This window comes from Augochlora pura, chromosome 9 (assembly GCF_028453695.1).
Source record: "Augochlora pura isolate Apur16 chromosome 9, APUR_v2.2.1, whole genome shotgun sequence".
NCBI classification, from domain to species: Eukaryota; Metazoa; Arthropoda; class Insecta; order Hymenoptera; family Halictidae; genus Augochlora; species Augochlora pura.
In genome coordinates, this window is record NC_135780.1 from 8,427,751 (window position 1) to 8,444,713 (window position 16,963).

Sequence of the window (16,963 nt, forward strand, 5' to 3'; positions counted from 1 at the left end):
TTTATCTAACATTTCAAACGATTTGAATTTTTTGTTATAACAATATACAAGAATATGTATTCCCTGGTGATTTTTTCAGCATTACATTTTTTCATGATGACATTGCCCAATATGTATGTATATGTATATATATATATATATATCCATCATTTTCTAGTTCCAAATGCTTTTTATTGGTTGCTGCAATGGAAAACAATTTGTATGCATGTATATACATACACATACATTATCTTCAGTGATCCTAATTTTTAGAATTATGTACAATTTTTATACGTTGACGTACATTTACCGAATTATTTTTAATGAGTATATAAAAATATGCATGATTTCATTCGAATTATTAGCCTTCGTTTATCCGCATTTAAAACTAGAAGGAATTGGTTAGAAAATAATAAAGTGACGTCAAGAAAAGTCGCGTGATCGTCTTCGAGGCTACGGGACTGGTCAGAGGTATCTCACGCGACAACAGTGGTGTTCGCTAAAAGTTTCTGCTCGAATTGACGATTAAGTTTTCGAAATGTCGGCGAGATTTGTTAATTTTATACTACAATCGTATAAGCTTTGAGGACAAATAACTTGATACATATTTTACGAAGATCGACCATTGTTTAAGAAATTTATCGAAATGCAAAAAGAAGCCACCCAATGAGAGTTACTGGCGAAAGATTTCCTCGCTGCTTGTCCCATACGTAATAATAATCGGTTCAGGACTCGAGACCTGCATATGTACATAGTGTGGCACATACATACACTAAACTTCGGACTTTTCCGGCGCTCGTTACACCACATACATTGTACTTAGTCTTACGCTTCTGTGTGAAAGTTTACTGTTCGAACAGGTTACGAATCAGTAATATTTTTATTTCTTTTTACCATTACTATACTTATAGTAATGTCGAATCAACACGATGACGTTTTGTAAAATGTACCAACGATAAAATGGAACTATAGTGGCAGTGAAATTATCGTGACGAGTTATCATATACGATTAGTAAACAGACACATACGTAATTACGTAGTGCACACTAAACTGGCAAGATTGAAGATCATCGAGTGTTCGTCTTCTTCGTAAACGGTGTAATAAACCAAACGTTCTAATCTATTCAATTCGAGGAAAAGGGCGAGGAAACATCTACGCGTACGTCTCGTAGAATGACCGATCCGAAGATAGAAATGCATTATACACCACCGACCTCCGACACCATTCAAACGAAACCCTTTCCCATTCGAGGTAAGATTAAGAACGTATTATTTTTCTAAAATAGTATAAAAAATAGGTATATCTTCACTGGTCTATTAGCGAATCGATTTTTCAAAACAGAGATTCGATAACAGGAACGAGAAGGTTTCATTTGTATTATTGTCTTTTCTCTAAAACTACTGATGTACTACCCTCGACAATATTGCACTAATCATATTATCAATACTAGTCATTAAGTGCTCCATTTTATGCCTTATATTTTCTCTTCAAACCAGGCGGAAATAAGAAATTTTGATCCATAAAAAATCACTGTCTCTACACTTTGATCACAATACATATTCACACCTTTTCGTGCTCCAGGAACATAACCTGAAAAGATGCGTTGTACTGTACCGCATATATGCATATGTATGACATGGATGTGATGTGGTTGCGAATGCATATGCATACTATACATATACAATTATGCTTCTATTAAATGCTTGAATTTTGTGATAATGTTAAATTAACTAGAACTGGTATGAACAAGTCACGTATAGCCAGTACCATAAAATCTGTCTTTTATTTATGGCCTTGTTCGTGAACGATTGATCCCTTGAATCGATGTTTTTCTGTCGATACGATCGATAGATAATGATACTGTTATCAAACGAGAATTTCGAGAGTGGTTAGTTTTTTATTTAGTTAGTTTGATTTTTTATATCAGAGATAATAAATTATGTATATGTATGTATAATTTGATATAATACGTACACTGTTCATGTTATTTTAAAAGTAATTGTATATACATATGTATATAATTGTTGTACCTTGATCTCTGCTTGATTTATAAAAATAATCGACAACCGATAAAATTAATCTCGTTAGATTGTACAACCACGATTATAAGCGGCTACGCGGCGTTTATGTGTTTTCGATATCCAGTATCAATGGATTATTTAGCAAATAGCAACAGATAACAAAAATAGTCTAGTTTAAAAATTATCGCAGTCATCATCAAGTACGTCATCGCTATACAACAAAATGTTGATTTTATCAGGATGTATTGACGAATACACGAATTTTAATCCATTTGAGTCTTTCATTTTTTACGAACCTTGTAAAATTCTGATTTGATTACTTACTCTCAACTTCTGAGTTGGTGAAAATAGTCAATTGGTTATTAATAGCACTACCTGGGAATTGTGTAAATTTCTCTGGGCAGTTGTGGCGTTCTAAACTTTCATAAATCTTGCAGATTTGAGTAAGATATCTTTAACACAAGAGTAATCAGATTTCTTGTTAAAGTTCGATTTGTTCACTTGAAAAAGAATTCTGTGTTCTATAGGTTACATTTATTTTACGTTTATTAATTAGTTAATAAACGACTAAAAACTAACAATTTATTTTATCAAAATCAATAGTTCATTTCCATTTTTGGTTCAACTTTTGATAGTAATTCATATTGGGGGTCAATGAAAAGTATGGTTTAAAGTAAAATAATAACATATTTTGCACAAGGCATAATACTAGCATTGTTTAAAAAAAATTTAATGTTGATTATAGGTGAACGAGCAAATTTTGTGAACAAACCTCATGTCATTGCTATGGTGGGTCTGCCAGCTCGTGGCAAAACTTACATATCAAAAAAATTATGCAGATATTTGAACTGGATTGGTATTAGCACGAAGGTGTTTAACCTCGGAGAGTATAGGCGGCATGCAACCACTGCTTATCAATGCCATGAATTTTTTCGTCCTGACAACATAAAAGCGATGGCAATACGAACCCAATGCGCAATGGATGCCCTCAAAGATGTCTGTCAATGGTTAGAGAGCGGGGACGGCGAGGTGGCTGTCTTTGATGCCACTAATTCTACTATCGAAAGACGTCAATTGATTCATGATATCGTTGTTGAGAAGATGGGCTTCAAATTGTTCTTTGTCGAATCTGTGTGTAATGATCCAGAAATTGTTGAACAGAATATTATGGAGGTATGCATCTTTCCTTGAATGCTTTTCAGAGCATAATAAACTTTGGAAGTTTCCTTGAGTCTTGTATGAAATTTGTAAGGTTGTACAGAGAGCATGAAAACATTAATTTTCTGTTTGCTTAGGTAAAAGTAAGCAGTCCTGACTATGCAAACATGAACAAAGAAGAAGTGCTAGCTGACTTTATGCTAAGGATCGAGCACTATCAAGAAAAGTACCAACCATTGGATGAAAATCATGAGAGTGATCTATCCTTCATGAAGATTTATAATACTGGCGAGAAGGTGTTGGTCCACAAACATGAGGGTCATATACAAAGTAGAATAGTTTATTACCTCATGAACATTCACATAGTACCACGTACGATCTACTTAACCAGGCATGGTGAAAGCAAGATGAATCTTGAAGGTAAGATAGGTGGAGATTCAGAGCTCAGTGAAAGGGGTTGGGAATATGCCAAGGCTTTGGCTGCCTTCATCACTAGTCAGGATATACAGGTAAAGAAGAACAAGAAAGATGATTATATTTTTATGAGAAACTATAGCTATTGAAATCATACTAATTCAAGGGATTGCGAGTATGGACAAGCTGGTTAAAGAGAACTATACAGACTGCAAACGACGTGGACGTGCCTCAAGAAAGGTGGAAAGCACTTAATGAAATTGATGCGGTGAGCTGACATATCTTATAAAATTTACACTTTTGGGTTATATGAAGCGTATAAAGGAAAATTATCTACAGGGTATCTGTGAGGAAATGACTTACGAGGAAATTGCGGGAAAATATCCGACTGACTTTGCTGCTAGAGATCAGAACAAATTCTCGTATCGCTACCCAAGAGGAGAAAGCTATGAAGATCTGGTAGCAAGGCTAGAGCCAGTGATAATGGAGTTAGAGCGACAGGGTAATGTTCTGGTGGTTAGTCACCAAGCAGTTTTGCGGTGTCTGCTCGCTTACTTCTTGGATAAAAGCTCGGGTGAGCGATTGTTTGTATTCGCTTGTTTCAATTTAGTTTGTTTATAAGAAAGAGGAAAAGAGGAAAGGAGAAAGGGAGAGGGACATCAAACGATCTATAAAGTACAATACGCGTGATCTGAAATGTGTTGTAGAGAGGGTGCAAGGGAAATATCGAACAGAATTATGTAACTGTGACCTTCAATATATAGAAATGGAATAAAAAAATAGATACATTTGACCGCATGTTTAGATAACATTAAAGTTTTATATATGTATAGTTCTCTATATCTAACATTGTTATTCTTATTTATCTTACTTAATCGTAATTTGTTTCTATTACAGATGAGCTGCCATATTTACAAGTACCGCTACACACTATCATAAAATTAACACCTGTTGCTTACGGTTGTAAGGTGGAACATATTCGATTACCCATAGACGCAGTGGACACGCATCGGCCGAAACCAAAGGTAGAAACGATTAGTTTTGAATCATAGTAATCGTTCTTATATTCTCCTTCCTCCTGACTCATACGTAGTACATCCTACGCATAATTTGTTGACCTAGTTTGGAAAAAGTAAGGAAACGAAAGGAGACGTGTGTCTCTGTTCGTTATGAACCTCATGAATAAACTATAACAAGCCCTTATGTTTCTTGTTTTAATGTTCCCAGAATGCCTGACTGTTAGACTGGATTGGGGTCATTTCCTTGTGTCTAATATTATACTTGATGTACCTTAACATACTTCACTTACTCATTTCCTTTTTCTTTTCTTTTTTTATTTCTTTTTCCGAATTTAAGGTTGCAAATCAAAAAACAAAAGAAGCTGCACTGCATGCAATTTCCCCGTGTCTAGATAGTATAGATACAATGTGAGACGTCGTAGCATAAACCTATTTACAATATTGTACTATAATAACGATTATATTTATTACGATCCCCGTGTAAATGTGTAAAGATGGTGGGTGGGCATTCATATGTTCCAAGTTAAAACATTCAAGACTGTACGCATCCGTGGTTAAAGGACATCGTCGCAATTTACTGTAGCAAATCTCACGTGTACCCATTGCGGTAAATATTTCTTTATTGTGAATGTAAATCATCGTAGCGAATAAGTATCTGTGAATGTTCAATCATTGTAGAAAAAATTATCCTTGTACTCTGTTGCGATTCGACCGTTCTTTATCGACGGTACAAGGTGGCTTCAGAACTTTTTTTCAATCAAGTATTCAAAGTAATATTCGTGTGTATTGGCTGTTCAACTTAAGAGAGAAGTAAAACACAACTACGCTGGTGGCGTGGTCGATCGTATGATTTACCTATTGGTCTATTTTAATTATTCTTGTGAGGATAAATACATGTTGTACACTTACTGAATGCTTTCAAGGCAATGGATAATTGGGTGTAAAAGATATCCACCAAGTAAAAAGACCGTAATTATTTTGAAAATTTCCATCGTTTATATTATAGGATACCATTTTATATCGATGTGTATAAAATGTTAAGGAAGTAATTTTGTTGTTATTCGAACGTTAAGTTGAACAGACAATAGTAGCTGCGTCTTATGCACTTATGTGTACATTTATGGACCATCATGCGAATATCGTATAATCGGTCCATATGAAACTATTTTCAGATTCCAGGATATCTAGAGGAACGATTCCGAGGGAAAGGAATGTTGCTTCACACGTGATAACGACGACGTTATAGCACACAGACAGAGCTTATCCTTGCGATCGTTCCGAGGTGCTGAAGACGTATTCGTTTGGCAGCTGGCTGTCATTGCACGTTCGACGTATTGCAACGTGCATCCGGTTTACTTTCCACACCGAACAATTTAGAGACGAAATATATGTAACACCGATCGACGAAAAATCTTGTACCAATCATGCGACCGAAAGATACCCTTGTTTTTCTTTTTTCTCTTGTAATATAGAACGTATGCTAGCGGTGTTGTGCGCGCGAGCGCTTTATTTTGTACTTTCAAGTTATTTCTGAAAAAAAACAGAAATATTTGATCAATTAATTATGGAAAAGTATCGCGGAACTCTAGCTTACATATAAAAAGATCGTGCGGAATGTCGTCATTAGTTTCAGCGATATTTGACCCCGTTCTTTGTAATCTAATTGTTGTTATCGAAAACAACGAATTGATCCATACAGTTGTTTCTGAAAATACGTAGTGATTTTATGACGATGTTTCATGATTTCATAGAAGCGTGTTTTCTTTTTTTTTCTTTTTGGATACTATGATTGTCAATTCAATGAGGTATACCGATTAGAAAGCAATTGTGAGACGTTAATCTATTACAAAAGCTATTCTCCTGAGCAAGAATCATACCCTAACTAAAAAGTTTTGTCAACTTACGTAATAATCGTAGTTGTCGGTACGATGGGATAAGTTTCAATTATGTATGTATATTTGCTCAGACCGCTCAGATGATCGAGTTGCGTAAAAGATGCTAGACAAGTATAATTTATTTCAAGAGAAATGTACATATTTTTTTAATGCCCTTCAAGACAGAAGCAAATAAATTTACTTAAAAGTAATATTCTGTATTTTTATTTGTGTGCCAAACAAAACCCGAACAAAAATGACTCCACAATTTTTTTCAAATTTAAGACGTGCAAAGTTTTCGTAATCACGTGTTATGTTAGAGGTCGCTGAAGTAGAGATGTCAATACAATTAGGTTATGTAATGTATTAGATGGTTTCTAATTGTCAACAACTCGATGTCAGTGTTTATGTTTTGTTGTCAAGTTTCTCTATGAAATACACACAATGAAAAATGTAATCAATCAAAATGATGGCTACAACGAATGAATTTGGTCCTGATTCTGGCGGTAGAGTGAAGGTGAATATGTTTCAAAAAACGTCGCTTTGTACGCACATTTTTTCCATATCATTCTAACCTACAAGCTATCAAAACATAAACATATTTTAATGTTTAAGTGTGTGAAATCTAAATTATGTTAAAATTACAATCAACATCTTTCTAGGGTGTCACGATAGTGAAACCCATAGTGTATGGTAACGTAGCTCGTTATTTTGGTAAAAAAAGAGAAGAAGATGGACATACCCATCAGTGGACCGTTTACATAAAACCATATCACAATGAAGATATGTCAACGTATGTTAAAAAGGTGCATTTTAAATTGCACGAGAGCTATAACAATCCAAATCGGATCATGACAAAACCACCGTATGAACTTACTGAAACAGGTTGGGGAGAATTTGAAATAGTGATTAAAATATATTTTCATGACCCAAACGAACGTCCTGTGAGTATATTTTTAATCATATGAGGGTATTGATTAGAAACTTATGCTAATTATTATAAACATGATAGGTGACTATATACCATATATTAAAGCTGTTTCAAACAACACCTGAAATACAATTGGGCAAAAAGAGCTTGGTTTCTGAATTTTATGAAGAAATAGTGTTTCAAGATCCAACAGCATTTATGCAGCATTTATTGAATTCGAGCAAACCCATAACTTTAGGTGTTTGGCGTCATAACACGGATTGTAAGTATGCACGGGAACGATTTATTTATTGTATGTGTCTGAATATGAAAGTAATTGCTTACATATTCAGTTGAAGCTAAAAGGGAATCCATGATAAAAGCAATAATGGAGGCAAGAAACAAAATAAGATTGGAAGTGATAGATCTCAAAGAAAAATTAACATTGGCAAAGGAGACAATTGCAAAATTTAAGGAAGAAATTTCTAAGATTTCAAAGGCTGGTGGAGGTTTATCTGTCACATAAATAAACTATTAAACCATGTGAAATAAGATGTACATAATCCTATTACAGTGATAATTAGAAATTTAATAAAGTTACTGACTGATATTGTACCTTTCCATTAATACAAAATTTGATTACATGCTAATAAATTGATTAAATCCGTAATAAATATTATAAGATTTTATTGATAAAACTTAACATTAAATTAGAAAATTACAAAATGATTATATTTATAGTAATATTGGTGAAATCTGTCAATTTTAAAATTAAATCAAAATGTTTTATAAATTAAATTGTACGGAAATATTTTATTTAGAGTATTAACGAATTTTATTCGTGATGTAATTATATACAATACATCAATGAAAATATATACATATGCACCACACATATGTATCTACAAATACGTGATACTACAATATTAGAGGCATGCGCAATATAAACTCGAAAATGGTTGCCGAAAACTATAGTTAAACTTGTGTACAATAAACTGCAATAAACTCTTCTGACCAGTGATTCGTTTTGTCGTAAGTTACTTCGCGCGTATTTATACATATTACTGTCGCTGTTGATATATTGTCCTTGAATATTAATAAAAGTTATCGATATTTAATCATGACCTTGAACTGTCAAACGGTGCTCTATTTGAAAAACTAATCCATAGTAGATTGCAGATGATGTAAATTTGTGGAACTTGGTAGTAAGAAGATCAGTAATGTTGGAAATAGAAACGCTGTTTGTACCACTAGGCTCGGTCAAGTGACTCGATATAAATTAGTTTTCGATAATTCGCATTTAACAGTCTTATTTTTCTATACGGGAAATGAGCGCAGAGCCTAGCTCAATCTCCACTAAACCGTAAGCGCTTTTATTTTGATCTTCCGTGTATATAAAATCGATAATACCGGTTCATGTCAAATATTTTTTGAAATAAGCATATGATCATACTGGCGTGTTGAAAAGTTATGCAATAATAGATATGATCATATCCGGCCGGCTGACACATATTCGAATTAGTACCTAGTTTCAAGTACATATTCAATATGTATTATTCCCATTTCATTGAATCATCAATGACAGATTTGTCTTGAACAGTTCAAAAAATTGAATCAAGTTTGAAAGTCTTTCAAGTACGCAGCTCTTAATGTGAAAGACTTAAAATTAATTTTTATTTATTTGTCCATTTTATTAGTTTGGGTATTGAGTTTGCAATTGGTGGCCTAGCAGCAGTGGGTGCAGGACTCTTTACCAACCCAATTGATGTCGTAAAAGTACGCCTACAGTTACAGGGGGAATTAGAAGCACGCCACTCATACAAGAAAATATATAAAAACACTTTACACGCAGCCTACCTAATAGCAAAACATGAAGGTGTACTTGCTTTGCAAGCAGGCATTGTACCAGCACTTTATTTTCAAGTGGTGCTCAATGGGATACGGTTAGGTGTCTACAACTGGGCAAAAGATCATGAATTTATTACTAATAAGAAAGGAAATACTGCTGTGTTTAGCACTGTAATAGTAACTGGAATGTCTGGAAGTATAGGTGCAGTTCTTGGCAGCCCTTTCTATATGGTAAATGAATATTTTACTTTCTATTTTCATTACTATGGTCACAATTGAATCTTGTAAATAATACATAAATGTCATGAATAAACTTATGTCTAATTCATAGAGTACATTGATATGCTGATGAAACTGGGTATTTAATATATAAGCTAAATTGATTTCATTGTTACAGCTGAAAACGCAATTACAGTCACAATCTGCACAAACTATAGCTGTTGGTTATCAGCATAACCATGCAGGTACATGGTGTACTTTTAAATCTTTATGGAAGAAAGGTGGGATTGCTGCGTTATACCATGGTTGGTATGCTAACATACCACGCCTTTTCGTAGGCTCTGCAACACAATTAACTGCTTTTGGTCTGGCTGCAGATTGGCTACGTTCAATGCAAGCGAGTATCTTGAACAGTGTAAAAAGAGAATGCAACACGTATTAGAATGTTGTTTGTTTTCTGCAGGTACTCACAGATCAACCGATATTATTAACGTTTGCAGCATCTTTGATTGGTGGTAGCTGCGTTGCACTTACTATACAACCATTCGATGTCTTAGCGACAAGGTTATACAATCAACGTAAGTTTCTACTTATTTATTTTAATGATATGAAATAGTTTTTATAATAGGATTGAATAGCACGGTTATACTGGTTACATTGACTGTATAGGAGTCGAACCAGGGGGTAAAGGTGCATTGTATAACGGTCTTCTGGACGCATTTATTAAGATATTTCGAACAGAGGGAGTAACTGGTTTATACAAAGGACTTTTCCCGACATGGATGAGAATAGCACCCCATACTGTACTCTGTTTGGTATTTTACGAAAAGCTAGATCAATTGTATAATACACTTAGGATTAATGCAGCTAAAGCTTGATTGATTAAATCTGCAATAAAAATTGACTATTGTAATATAAATACATATACAAGCAGGGATGTAATGAAGAAGTGTAATAAAGGGTGTTAAATTTGTCATAATTTGGCGATAATTTCTCTTTCTACCACTTTTCGCTGGATTTATAGAATATGTACCAACTTTCATTGCATTCCTAAGTATACGTTGACTTTATAATCTCAATCCTCATGATACTGATAAAGTAAATGACACTAGTCATAGTAACACACAATATTATCAGATTTTCCTAAAAAATTTAAAACATTTTGTTTCCTTGGTTCTTTTTTCAAGTCCCAATTTTGTTATAATTAATGTTTTTAGCTGACCTTACATTTGCACACGTTGGGGATTCGCATAATATTAATAAGGGTACTTATCAGAAAAATACTCTAACTGTTAATCAAAATCAATTGTTGGTACATTGGCTACCAGCTTGAGCGGTTTATTATTACTTCAATTGACGCTGTAAAGACTCTGAATTAAGTTTTACTTTTTTCCACAATCATCCATGTACGCACATTGCAAAAACAGATTTAAGCAGCCCCTTTGCAATACAATATCATGTGAATAAAATAGATGACAACGGTATATCCATAAAAACATTACACATGATTAAATAACTGTACGTGGTATATAGTTGTTGCAGATAAGTGGAAGTAAAAGTTACGTATTAAATATCATATGAATATAAGAACATATTATGAAACGAAATAAAATAAATTTGTTCTTTTATACATGAAGTGATGAGTTTCATAATCCAATAGTAATGATTTATCATTTAAATAATCAAATCTGCAAGATTTTCAATTTATAGTGATAATTTAAAATGTTTGTTTTTATATTTATATATAAATTTACATATACATTTACATACTGATCTAAACTTACCTATTTACAATTTTAAAGTTCACGTATTCACTCATTTGATGAATTGAATAATGTATAAAACTCATTTATAGTTTAGCTGTTCTCATACACTCCATATGTATAAATGTATACAAAAAAGTGTGATAGAAAAAATTCTCCGTATTCCAATTTTGCTTAATTTAAAATACACGCCTAGAATTTGGTCTAGAGTTAAAGCCTTGATTTATGGATGCTGCAACATCCATTGTGCACCTTCCCCTTGTTTCAGGTAAATATATCCTAATAAAGTTTACATCACATTAGGTACATATCATTTTTTCAGAAGTAAATTAGTATTTAATACTTGATTAGTTACCTAATAATTTGTCCCAAGAATATAAGAAATACAGCAAATATTAGAAAAGTGTATGGCCCTATAATGGTTTCAACTGTTGGGAACATCATTCCTACTATGAAATTTCCACCCCAGTTGAAGACACTACCCAGTGCCATTGCTATTGGTCTTGGGCCTACGTCAAATAATTCAGATCCAATGAAATATGGTATTGGACCAAGACCAATTCCATAAAAGATCACATAAGCCAGTACAGCTATCGTACATACAGCTGGCATAAACGTTACTGCATGCTATGGAAAGACCAAGTCATTGTTTTGTCCTTATATAATCTTAAATTCTACTGCTTTTTCCACTTACAATTAGTAAGATAGATACGCATAGGATTATTAAACATCCGAGACATAAATAAGTACTGGTGAGCAGAACACCTCTCCTGTTCAAAGATGACATCACCGGTACCGATATAAGAGCCATCGCGATATTAGCCACACCGGTTCCGAGAGTAGCAAGTTCCGCCCCAGTTTCACCGAGTCCAGCATCCAAAAATATAGAATTTGAATAGTAGAAGACGACATTTATACCACTCATTTGTTGTCCAAACTGTAATAAACAAACTAAAACCAGTGGAAGCTTTAGACATGGATCCTTTAATATGCGTTTTATGGTCCAAGGTTCGGCTGTTGTTTTAGTTTCTATTTCTTGTTGTAGTTTGGCAACTTCTACTTGCAAAAGTATTACATCTCTATTACGTAATCTACTCAGCTCTGAAATGTATTGAGTCAGTTAATACCAATGTTATGTTTATTACTACAGGAATACCAATTACATACTAACCATCTAAAGCCTTTTGTTTCTGTTCTTTAATTATAAATAAATACTTTGGACTTTCAGGTAAAACAGTACATGTAAGTATTAAAGCAAACATGCATAATGGAACAAAGGCTCCCAGCATATAATGCCAAGAGTTTGTGGTTCCTAAGACAGTCTTAAGTCCAGCAATTTGTCCTAGAAAAACTCCACATGTAAGTCCCAGTTGGCATATTACTCCCACAGCACCGCCTAACCTAAGGGGTGCTATTTCTGCCATATACATTGGTACTATGCTTGTAGCAAAACCTCCAGAAAGACCTAAAAGCTCTGTGTTGTTAACATATTTGACAGACAACTGTCATAGACAGCATTTGAAAACTTACCAACAACTAATCGTCCTGCTAGGAGAAGTTCGATTGAATTTAATTTATGTATTAGAAAAAACATTACAGCTCCTACAATACCAAATATGTTCCCAACACATAAAGTTGGTTTTCTTCCATATCTGTCTGCTAACCAACTGGCAATGAATGAACCAGTAACACCACCAATAAGAAAAATCGAAACAACTGTAGACCAAATTATTTTCAGACTTTTTTCAGAAATGTCCACCTTGTATCTCTCTTTAATACTTTTATTGCAAAATTGTTCTATTAACTGGAACATATATACATATACATATATATACACATAATTTATTAGACTTTGTTAATGTTGTGTATTAAATAATCATAGAAATTACAAACAGTTTTTCTGACAGAAATGAGTATTTAAAGTTATTGTATAGTAATAATACTGACACCTGCTGCATTGTTTACTACTCCAATATTAAATCCTGTAGGTACCGCAGATCCTAGGCAGCATGTAATGCCAGCCAATGCCAATATCATGGTCCAGCCCCCCGAATCCTAAGAATATTCCAAGTTGAAATGCATTTCTTGAAAACAATGAAAAAAATGAAAGACCATAATGTATAATATGCCCAAAATCGGACATTAACTGATAACGAAAATAAATGAAAGATAATTTTGTTTTCAAATATAAAAGAATAAAAAATGATTTGACATTCCTTAAGATCAGAGGCTTGTGTTTCATAATTTGTGTACTAAAGAATGTATGTAAACGTATTCATTATACGAACGTAGTCTGATAAGATAACTTCAGCTAACATTATTGTTTGTATCAATTTCAATATACATAATGTATCAATAATATTTTCACTGTAGTATGTATTCAATCGAAAATAGTTAAAAAATATAATAGAAAAAAAAGAAAGGAAAAGTGAAAAGAATGTGCAAATACGTATAGTTCAATTGTCAGTGAAATTTCTTAGACCTTATAAAACTTGAAAATGTCAAACAATTGAATAATAATCATGCTTACCGATCTTTCGTTTCGATCGTCGGGGATGGATTGACGCTGGTGTTCAGCGTCTGTAAGTACAGCTGCATGACTATCTATAATTACGAAGAACAATAATTAAATTTCAATGTTTATCAAAGAAACAACTGTCGCTATTCTCTACATATATATTGTGTAATATGTATCTAAATTGGTACAAAACTCCTACAAAATAACATCTTTTTGTACGGATTCAGTTGCAAATACTTATAGGTCAACATTTCATCGTAAGTGAAACTATCGCACTCGACCAAAGTCACGATACCAGTGCAATTTCTTAAATGTATTTCACTGAATTATATGTAAACAACAGCAAAAAAGTTCTCGATAAACATTACCTAATGCCATGCTTTATACAGCACGTGCTGCTGACACGACGCCATCAGAACGATAATGATAAGTAGCGCATTGCATAGAAGCAAGCGTACTACGACTACGACCTACGAATATCTATACATATACATATAGATATACATATAGGCATGTATATGAGTGTTGAACACTATAGTGAGCTATATACGCAAGACAGGTTGGAAAAAATGGTCGCTGCCGTTGATGTAATGATCAAAATATTTATATTTTCTTATTAAGACATACTATCTTCAATTTAAATAACAGTAGTTTTTTTACGATTACTCTGCATCATACAAGTTTGATGAGATTCTCAGCATGGATAGGATTTTTCGAAATCTGCACGATATGTTGTTTAAATGGAATTAAATATTTTTTTGCCATTTGAATCAATCATAATATTTCAAAAAGTTATTGTATACATTGATTAGTAAACTAGTCTTTCTAATAACTTACTAAAGTTCAAATTGTTTGATACAATGTTCAAAATGTTACGTATTTCGTTGTAAAGATTGTCTGAATATTTTCGTGACCTACTGTACGTAACGTATTTCTGCTACAAGGGTAAGGTAGATCTGAGTCACTTCTGGGTCTTTGCCCATACTTATATATTAATTTTCTGTCCTTCAAAAATACAATCATAAATAAAAAGATTGAAAATAGAAAAGGGATTGTGAGATTGAAATTATTATTAGTTTCTTAGGTATCTACCTTGATATTTACATTCTTGTAAAATTTTATACTGAATGAATATAGATTAAATTGAATCGATTATTTCTTAAAATATAGTACGTCTACGGTAATCCGTGTGTGAGTAATTCTGTACGTATGCAACAGGACATTGTATAGCTTACGGGGCGTAATAAATAAGCGCTGATACATGTATTAACAGCTCGGCGAATGCAATTTTGAGTTATACGAAAGAAATCGCAAATGATTTTCATATTGATACAAATAGGATTATTAATATATCAGCTTCTGTAGCTTCCATAAATAGAATAGACTGAAAACCTTGACTCACTAACAGTAGTGTGATACATAATACTTCCGTGAGATTGTTAATATTTACAGTAAGAAAAAGAACCATTATTTGAAAAGAGATAGAAATAGATTTAAAATTATCTTTTATCTTTCGTTTTCTATTGCTCGTCACTTTTTATGTCCGTCTCATAAGGCCTGATTAATTATTAATGTGGAAGTTAACGCATCTAAGTTTTGAAACCAATACGATGGAAAATGAATCTTCAGTCACATATCAATGAATGAATTGTAATTATGAACACATGACCGTATATTGTATACACATTACACTATATCTTACATTTAGTCACAAGTTCTGCACGGATTAAAATTAAATGATAAGAAATAGTCGCTATACACATTTCAAAATAGTAACGATACAACGTTAGCCTATAATTTTAGACATTTTGAGAATCAATTGTTAACCGCATTGTATACTATTATGATAAATCGAAATATTTAACTCTCGAACAGAGCGGCGCGGGAGTGCATAGGTTTATATGACTTTAACTTACGATTAATCGTTTCATTCGAAATCGTAAATGTTAGGTATATTTGTTCAATATGATATCCAAGGTTAATTAATAATTATTTAAATAGATTCAAACATTTGCACCTGATCATTATAAACATATATTAGTCTTTGTGAAGGGTAATGGAATTTTGCGTAGCGTGATAGACGCGATTCACTTCCGGAATTGGTCACAGTCTCTGAGTTTCTTCGATATAATATCCGTAAATAATGCAGAACAATGTATTGTTTACTTACCTTTGTAGTCGTGCATGTCCTATCATTTATTGATGTAAGCAATCGCACGTGTCAATCTAAGAAAATAAACAAATTATTGCATTTTGGGCAAATATTTGTTGAAAGCCTTGCTCAAATTGGAATCGAACAATCGTTATCAGAATTCGTTGCCACCAATGAGCTATTTTGAAATTATTGAAAATAATAATCGATCAATAAAAGTGGAATTTATGTTAATTTGAAATTACAGTAACTATATAATTTCTACGGTAATTGCACAACCGCGTTCTTAAGATATTTGCTCTTACAAAATTGTATCTTGACATTTTAGCTACCAGAAGTATAACAGATATTTATTTTGTAATGGAAAATTTTCTTTGTATTTGCGATGATTATCTTGAACGTGTTCTACTGATCGGTAAATTTGTAATACGAGTTGATTCAATAGTATGTTTTCTTATGAATTGAATAATTAACATTCTGAAATTCGTTCGCATGTTTCTGATACTTACTATTTGCTCGAATTGGATGCGTTGAGTTCAGTAGTATATGACCACACTGACCACTTCGTTACGCTGCTTACAGACGACTCGGTGCAACTGACTTGAAGTATAAGTGCTGCGCGAATCATTTTAACAGTCATTACCTCCGTCTCGCTCCGTTCCGTTCCGTTCCACTCCGTTCCGTTCCACCCTGACTTCATCTACGACCGCAGTCCTCATCACACATTCGCGCGGCATTTCCAGACATTTCCCCTCCAAGTAAAAAGAATCGGCAATGCGCATATCTCATTCGTTTGAATGAATTAATTCTAACCTTGACTGTCGCACGAGGTTCTCGCGAAACAGATAAACTTTACACAAAGCTGCGTTTTTAGAAAACTGATAATTTCTCGTTTTCTTTCTCATTAATTAGATGATTTTGCAATCAAATTTGACCATGACAGTCTTAATACTATAAATCAGATAGAGTTTGCGCATATTTCGTATTTATAATTCGAAGGAAGACGAGTCTTGAAAAGTTGAAATGAGTGAGCGCGTTCGTTATCCAGACTTCCAGACAACGAGCCACATTTTCAATGTAAGCTAGA

At 33.3% G+C, this 16,963-nt stretch overlaps 4 protein-coding genes across 12 annotated transcripts; 3 read left to right on the forward strand and 1 right to left on the reverse strand.

Annotated features, from left to right (window-relative positions):
* Nucleotides 1-421: 421 nt before the first annotated feature.
* On the forward strand, nt 422-6,680 carry Pfrx (6-phosphofructo-2-kinase/fructose-2,6-biphosphatase). 2 transcript variants are annotated; one of them, XM_078190416.1, is made up of 8 exons: nt 422-1,231; nt 2,747-3,174; nt 3,297-3,668; nt 3,740-3,841; nt 3,913-4,147; nt 4,471-4,598; nt 5,116-5,199; nt 5,765-6,680. In XM_078190416.1, the coding sequence occupies exons 1-7, from the start codon at nt 1,153-1,155 to the stop codon at nt 5,173-5,175; spliced, it is 1,404 nt and encodes a 467-aa protein (XP_078046542.1). In that variant the 5' UTR covers nt 422-1,152; the 3' UTR covers nt 5,176-5,199; nt 5,765-6,680. The 2 variants fall into 2 exon arrangements, with proteins under 2 accessions (XP_078046542.1, XP_078046543.1); XM_078190417.1 differs by lacking the exon at nt 5,116-5,199 and having other exon boundaries at nt 426-1,231.
* A 134-nt stretch (nt 6,681-6,814) lies between these two features.
* Nucleotides 6,815-7,991, forward strand: Gas41 (YEATS domain-containing protein 4 Gas41). The gene is made up of 4 exons (XM_078190238.1): nt 6,815-6,983; nt 7,129-7,410; nt 7,479-7,659; nt 7,730-7,991. The coding sequence occupies exons 1-4, from the start codon at nt 6,933-6,935 to the stop codon at nt 7,900-7,902; spliced, it is 687 nt and encodes a 228-aa protein (XP_078046364.1). The 5' UTR covers nt 6,815-6,932; the 3' UTR covers nt 7,903-7,991.
* Nucleotides 7,992-8,124: 133 nt separating this feature from the next.
* LOC144474875 (solute carrier family 25 member 35) lies at nt 8,125-10,422 on the forward strand. Of its 3 annotated transcripts, none has more exons than XM_078190236.1 (6): nt 8,125-8,408; nt 8,549-8,739; nt 9,074-9,455; nt 9,622-9,840; nt 9,907-10,021; nt 10,113-10,422. In XM_078190236.1, the coding sequence occupies exons 2-6, from the start codon at nt 8,705-8,707 to the stop codon at nt 10,319-10,321; spliced, it is 960 nt and encodes a 319-aa protein (XP_078046362.1). In that variant the 5' UTR covers nt 8,125-8,408; nt 8,549-8,704; the 3' UTR covers nt 10,322-10,422. The 3 variants fall into 3 exon arrangements, with proteins under 3 accessions (XP_078046362.1, XP_078046363.1, XP_078046361.1); XM_078190237.1 differs by having other exon boundaries at nt 8,556-8,739; XM_078190235.1 differs by lacking the exon at nt 8,125-8,408 and having other exon boundaries at nt 8,428-8,739.
* Nucleotides 10,197-16,537, reverse strand: LOC144474874 (solute carrier family 2, facilitated glucose transporter member 3). 6 transcript variants are annotated; one of them, XR_013494793.1, is made up of 10 exons: nt 16,386-16,537; nt 15,895-15,950; nt 13,737-13,810; nt 13,154-13,261; nt 12,737-13,010; nt 12,378-12,671; nt 11,901-12,307; nt 11,562-11,833; nt 11,228-11,485; nt 10,197-10,331 (listed from the first exon to the last, which is right to left on the reverse strand). XR_013494793.1 is itself a non-coding variant. In XM_078190230.1 (9 exons), exons 2-9 carry the CDS (start codon nt 15,908-15,910, stop codon nt 11,386-11,388), a joined length of 1,545 nt encoding a protein of 514 aa, XP_078046356.1. In that variant the 5' UTR covers nt 15,911-15,950; nt 16,386-16,537; the 3' UTR covers nt 11,157-11,385. The 6 variants fall into 6 exon arrangements, 4 of the variants coding, with proteins under 4 accessions (XP_078046356.1, XP_078046358.1, XP_078046357.1 ...); XR_013494792.1 differs by lacking the exon at nt 10,197-10,331 and adding an exon at nt 10,566-11,131; XM_078190230.1 differs by lacking the exon at nt 10,197-10,331 and having other exon boundaries at nt 11,157-11,485.
* Between the last annotated feature and the right edge of the window lie 426 nt (nt 16,538-16,963).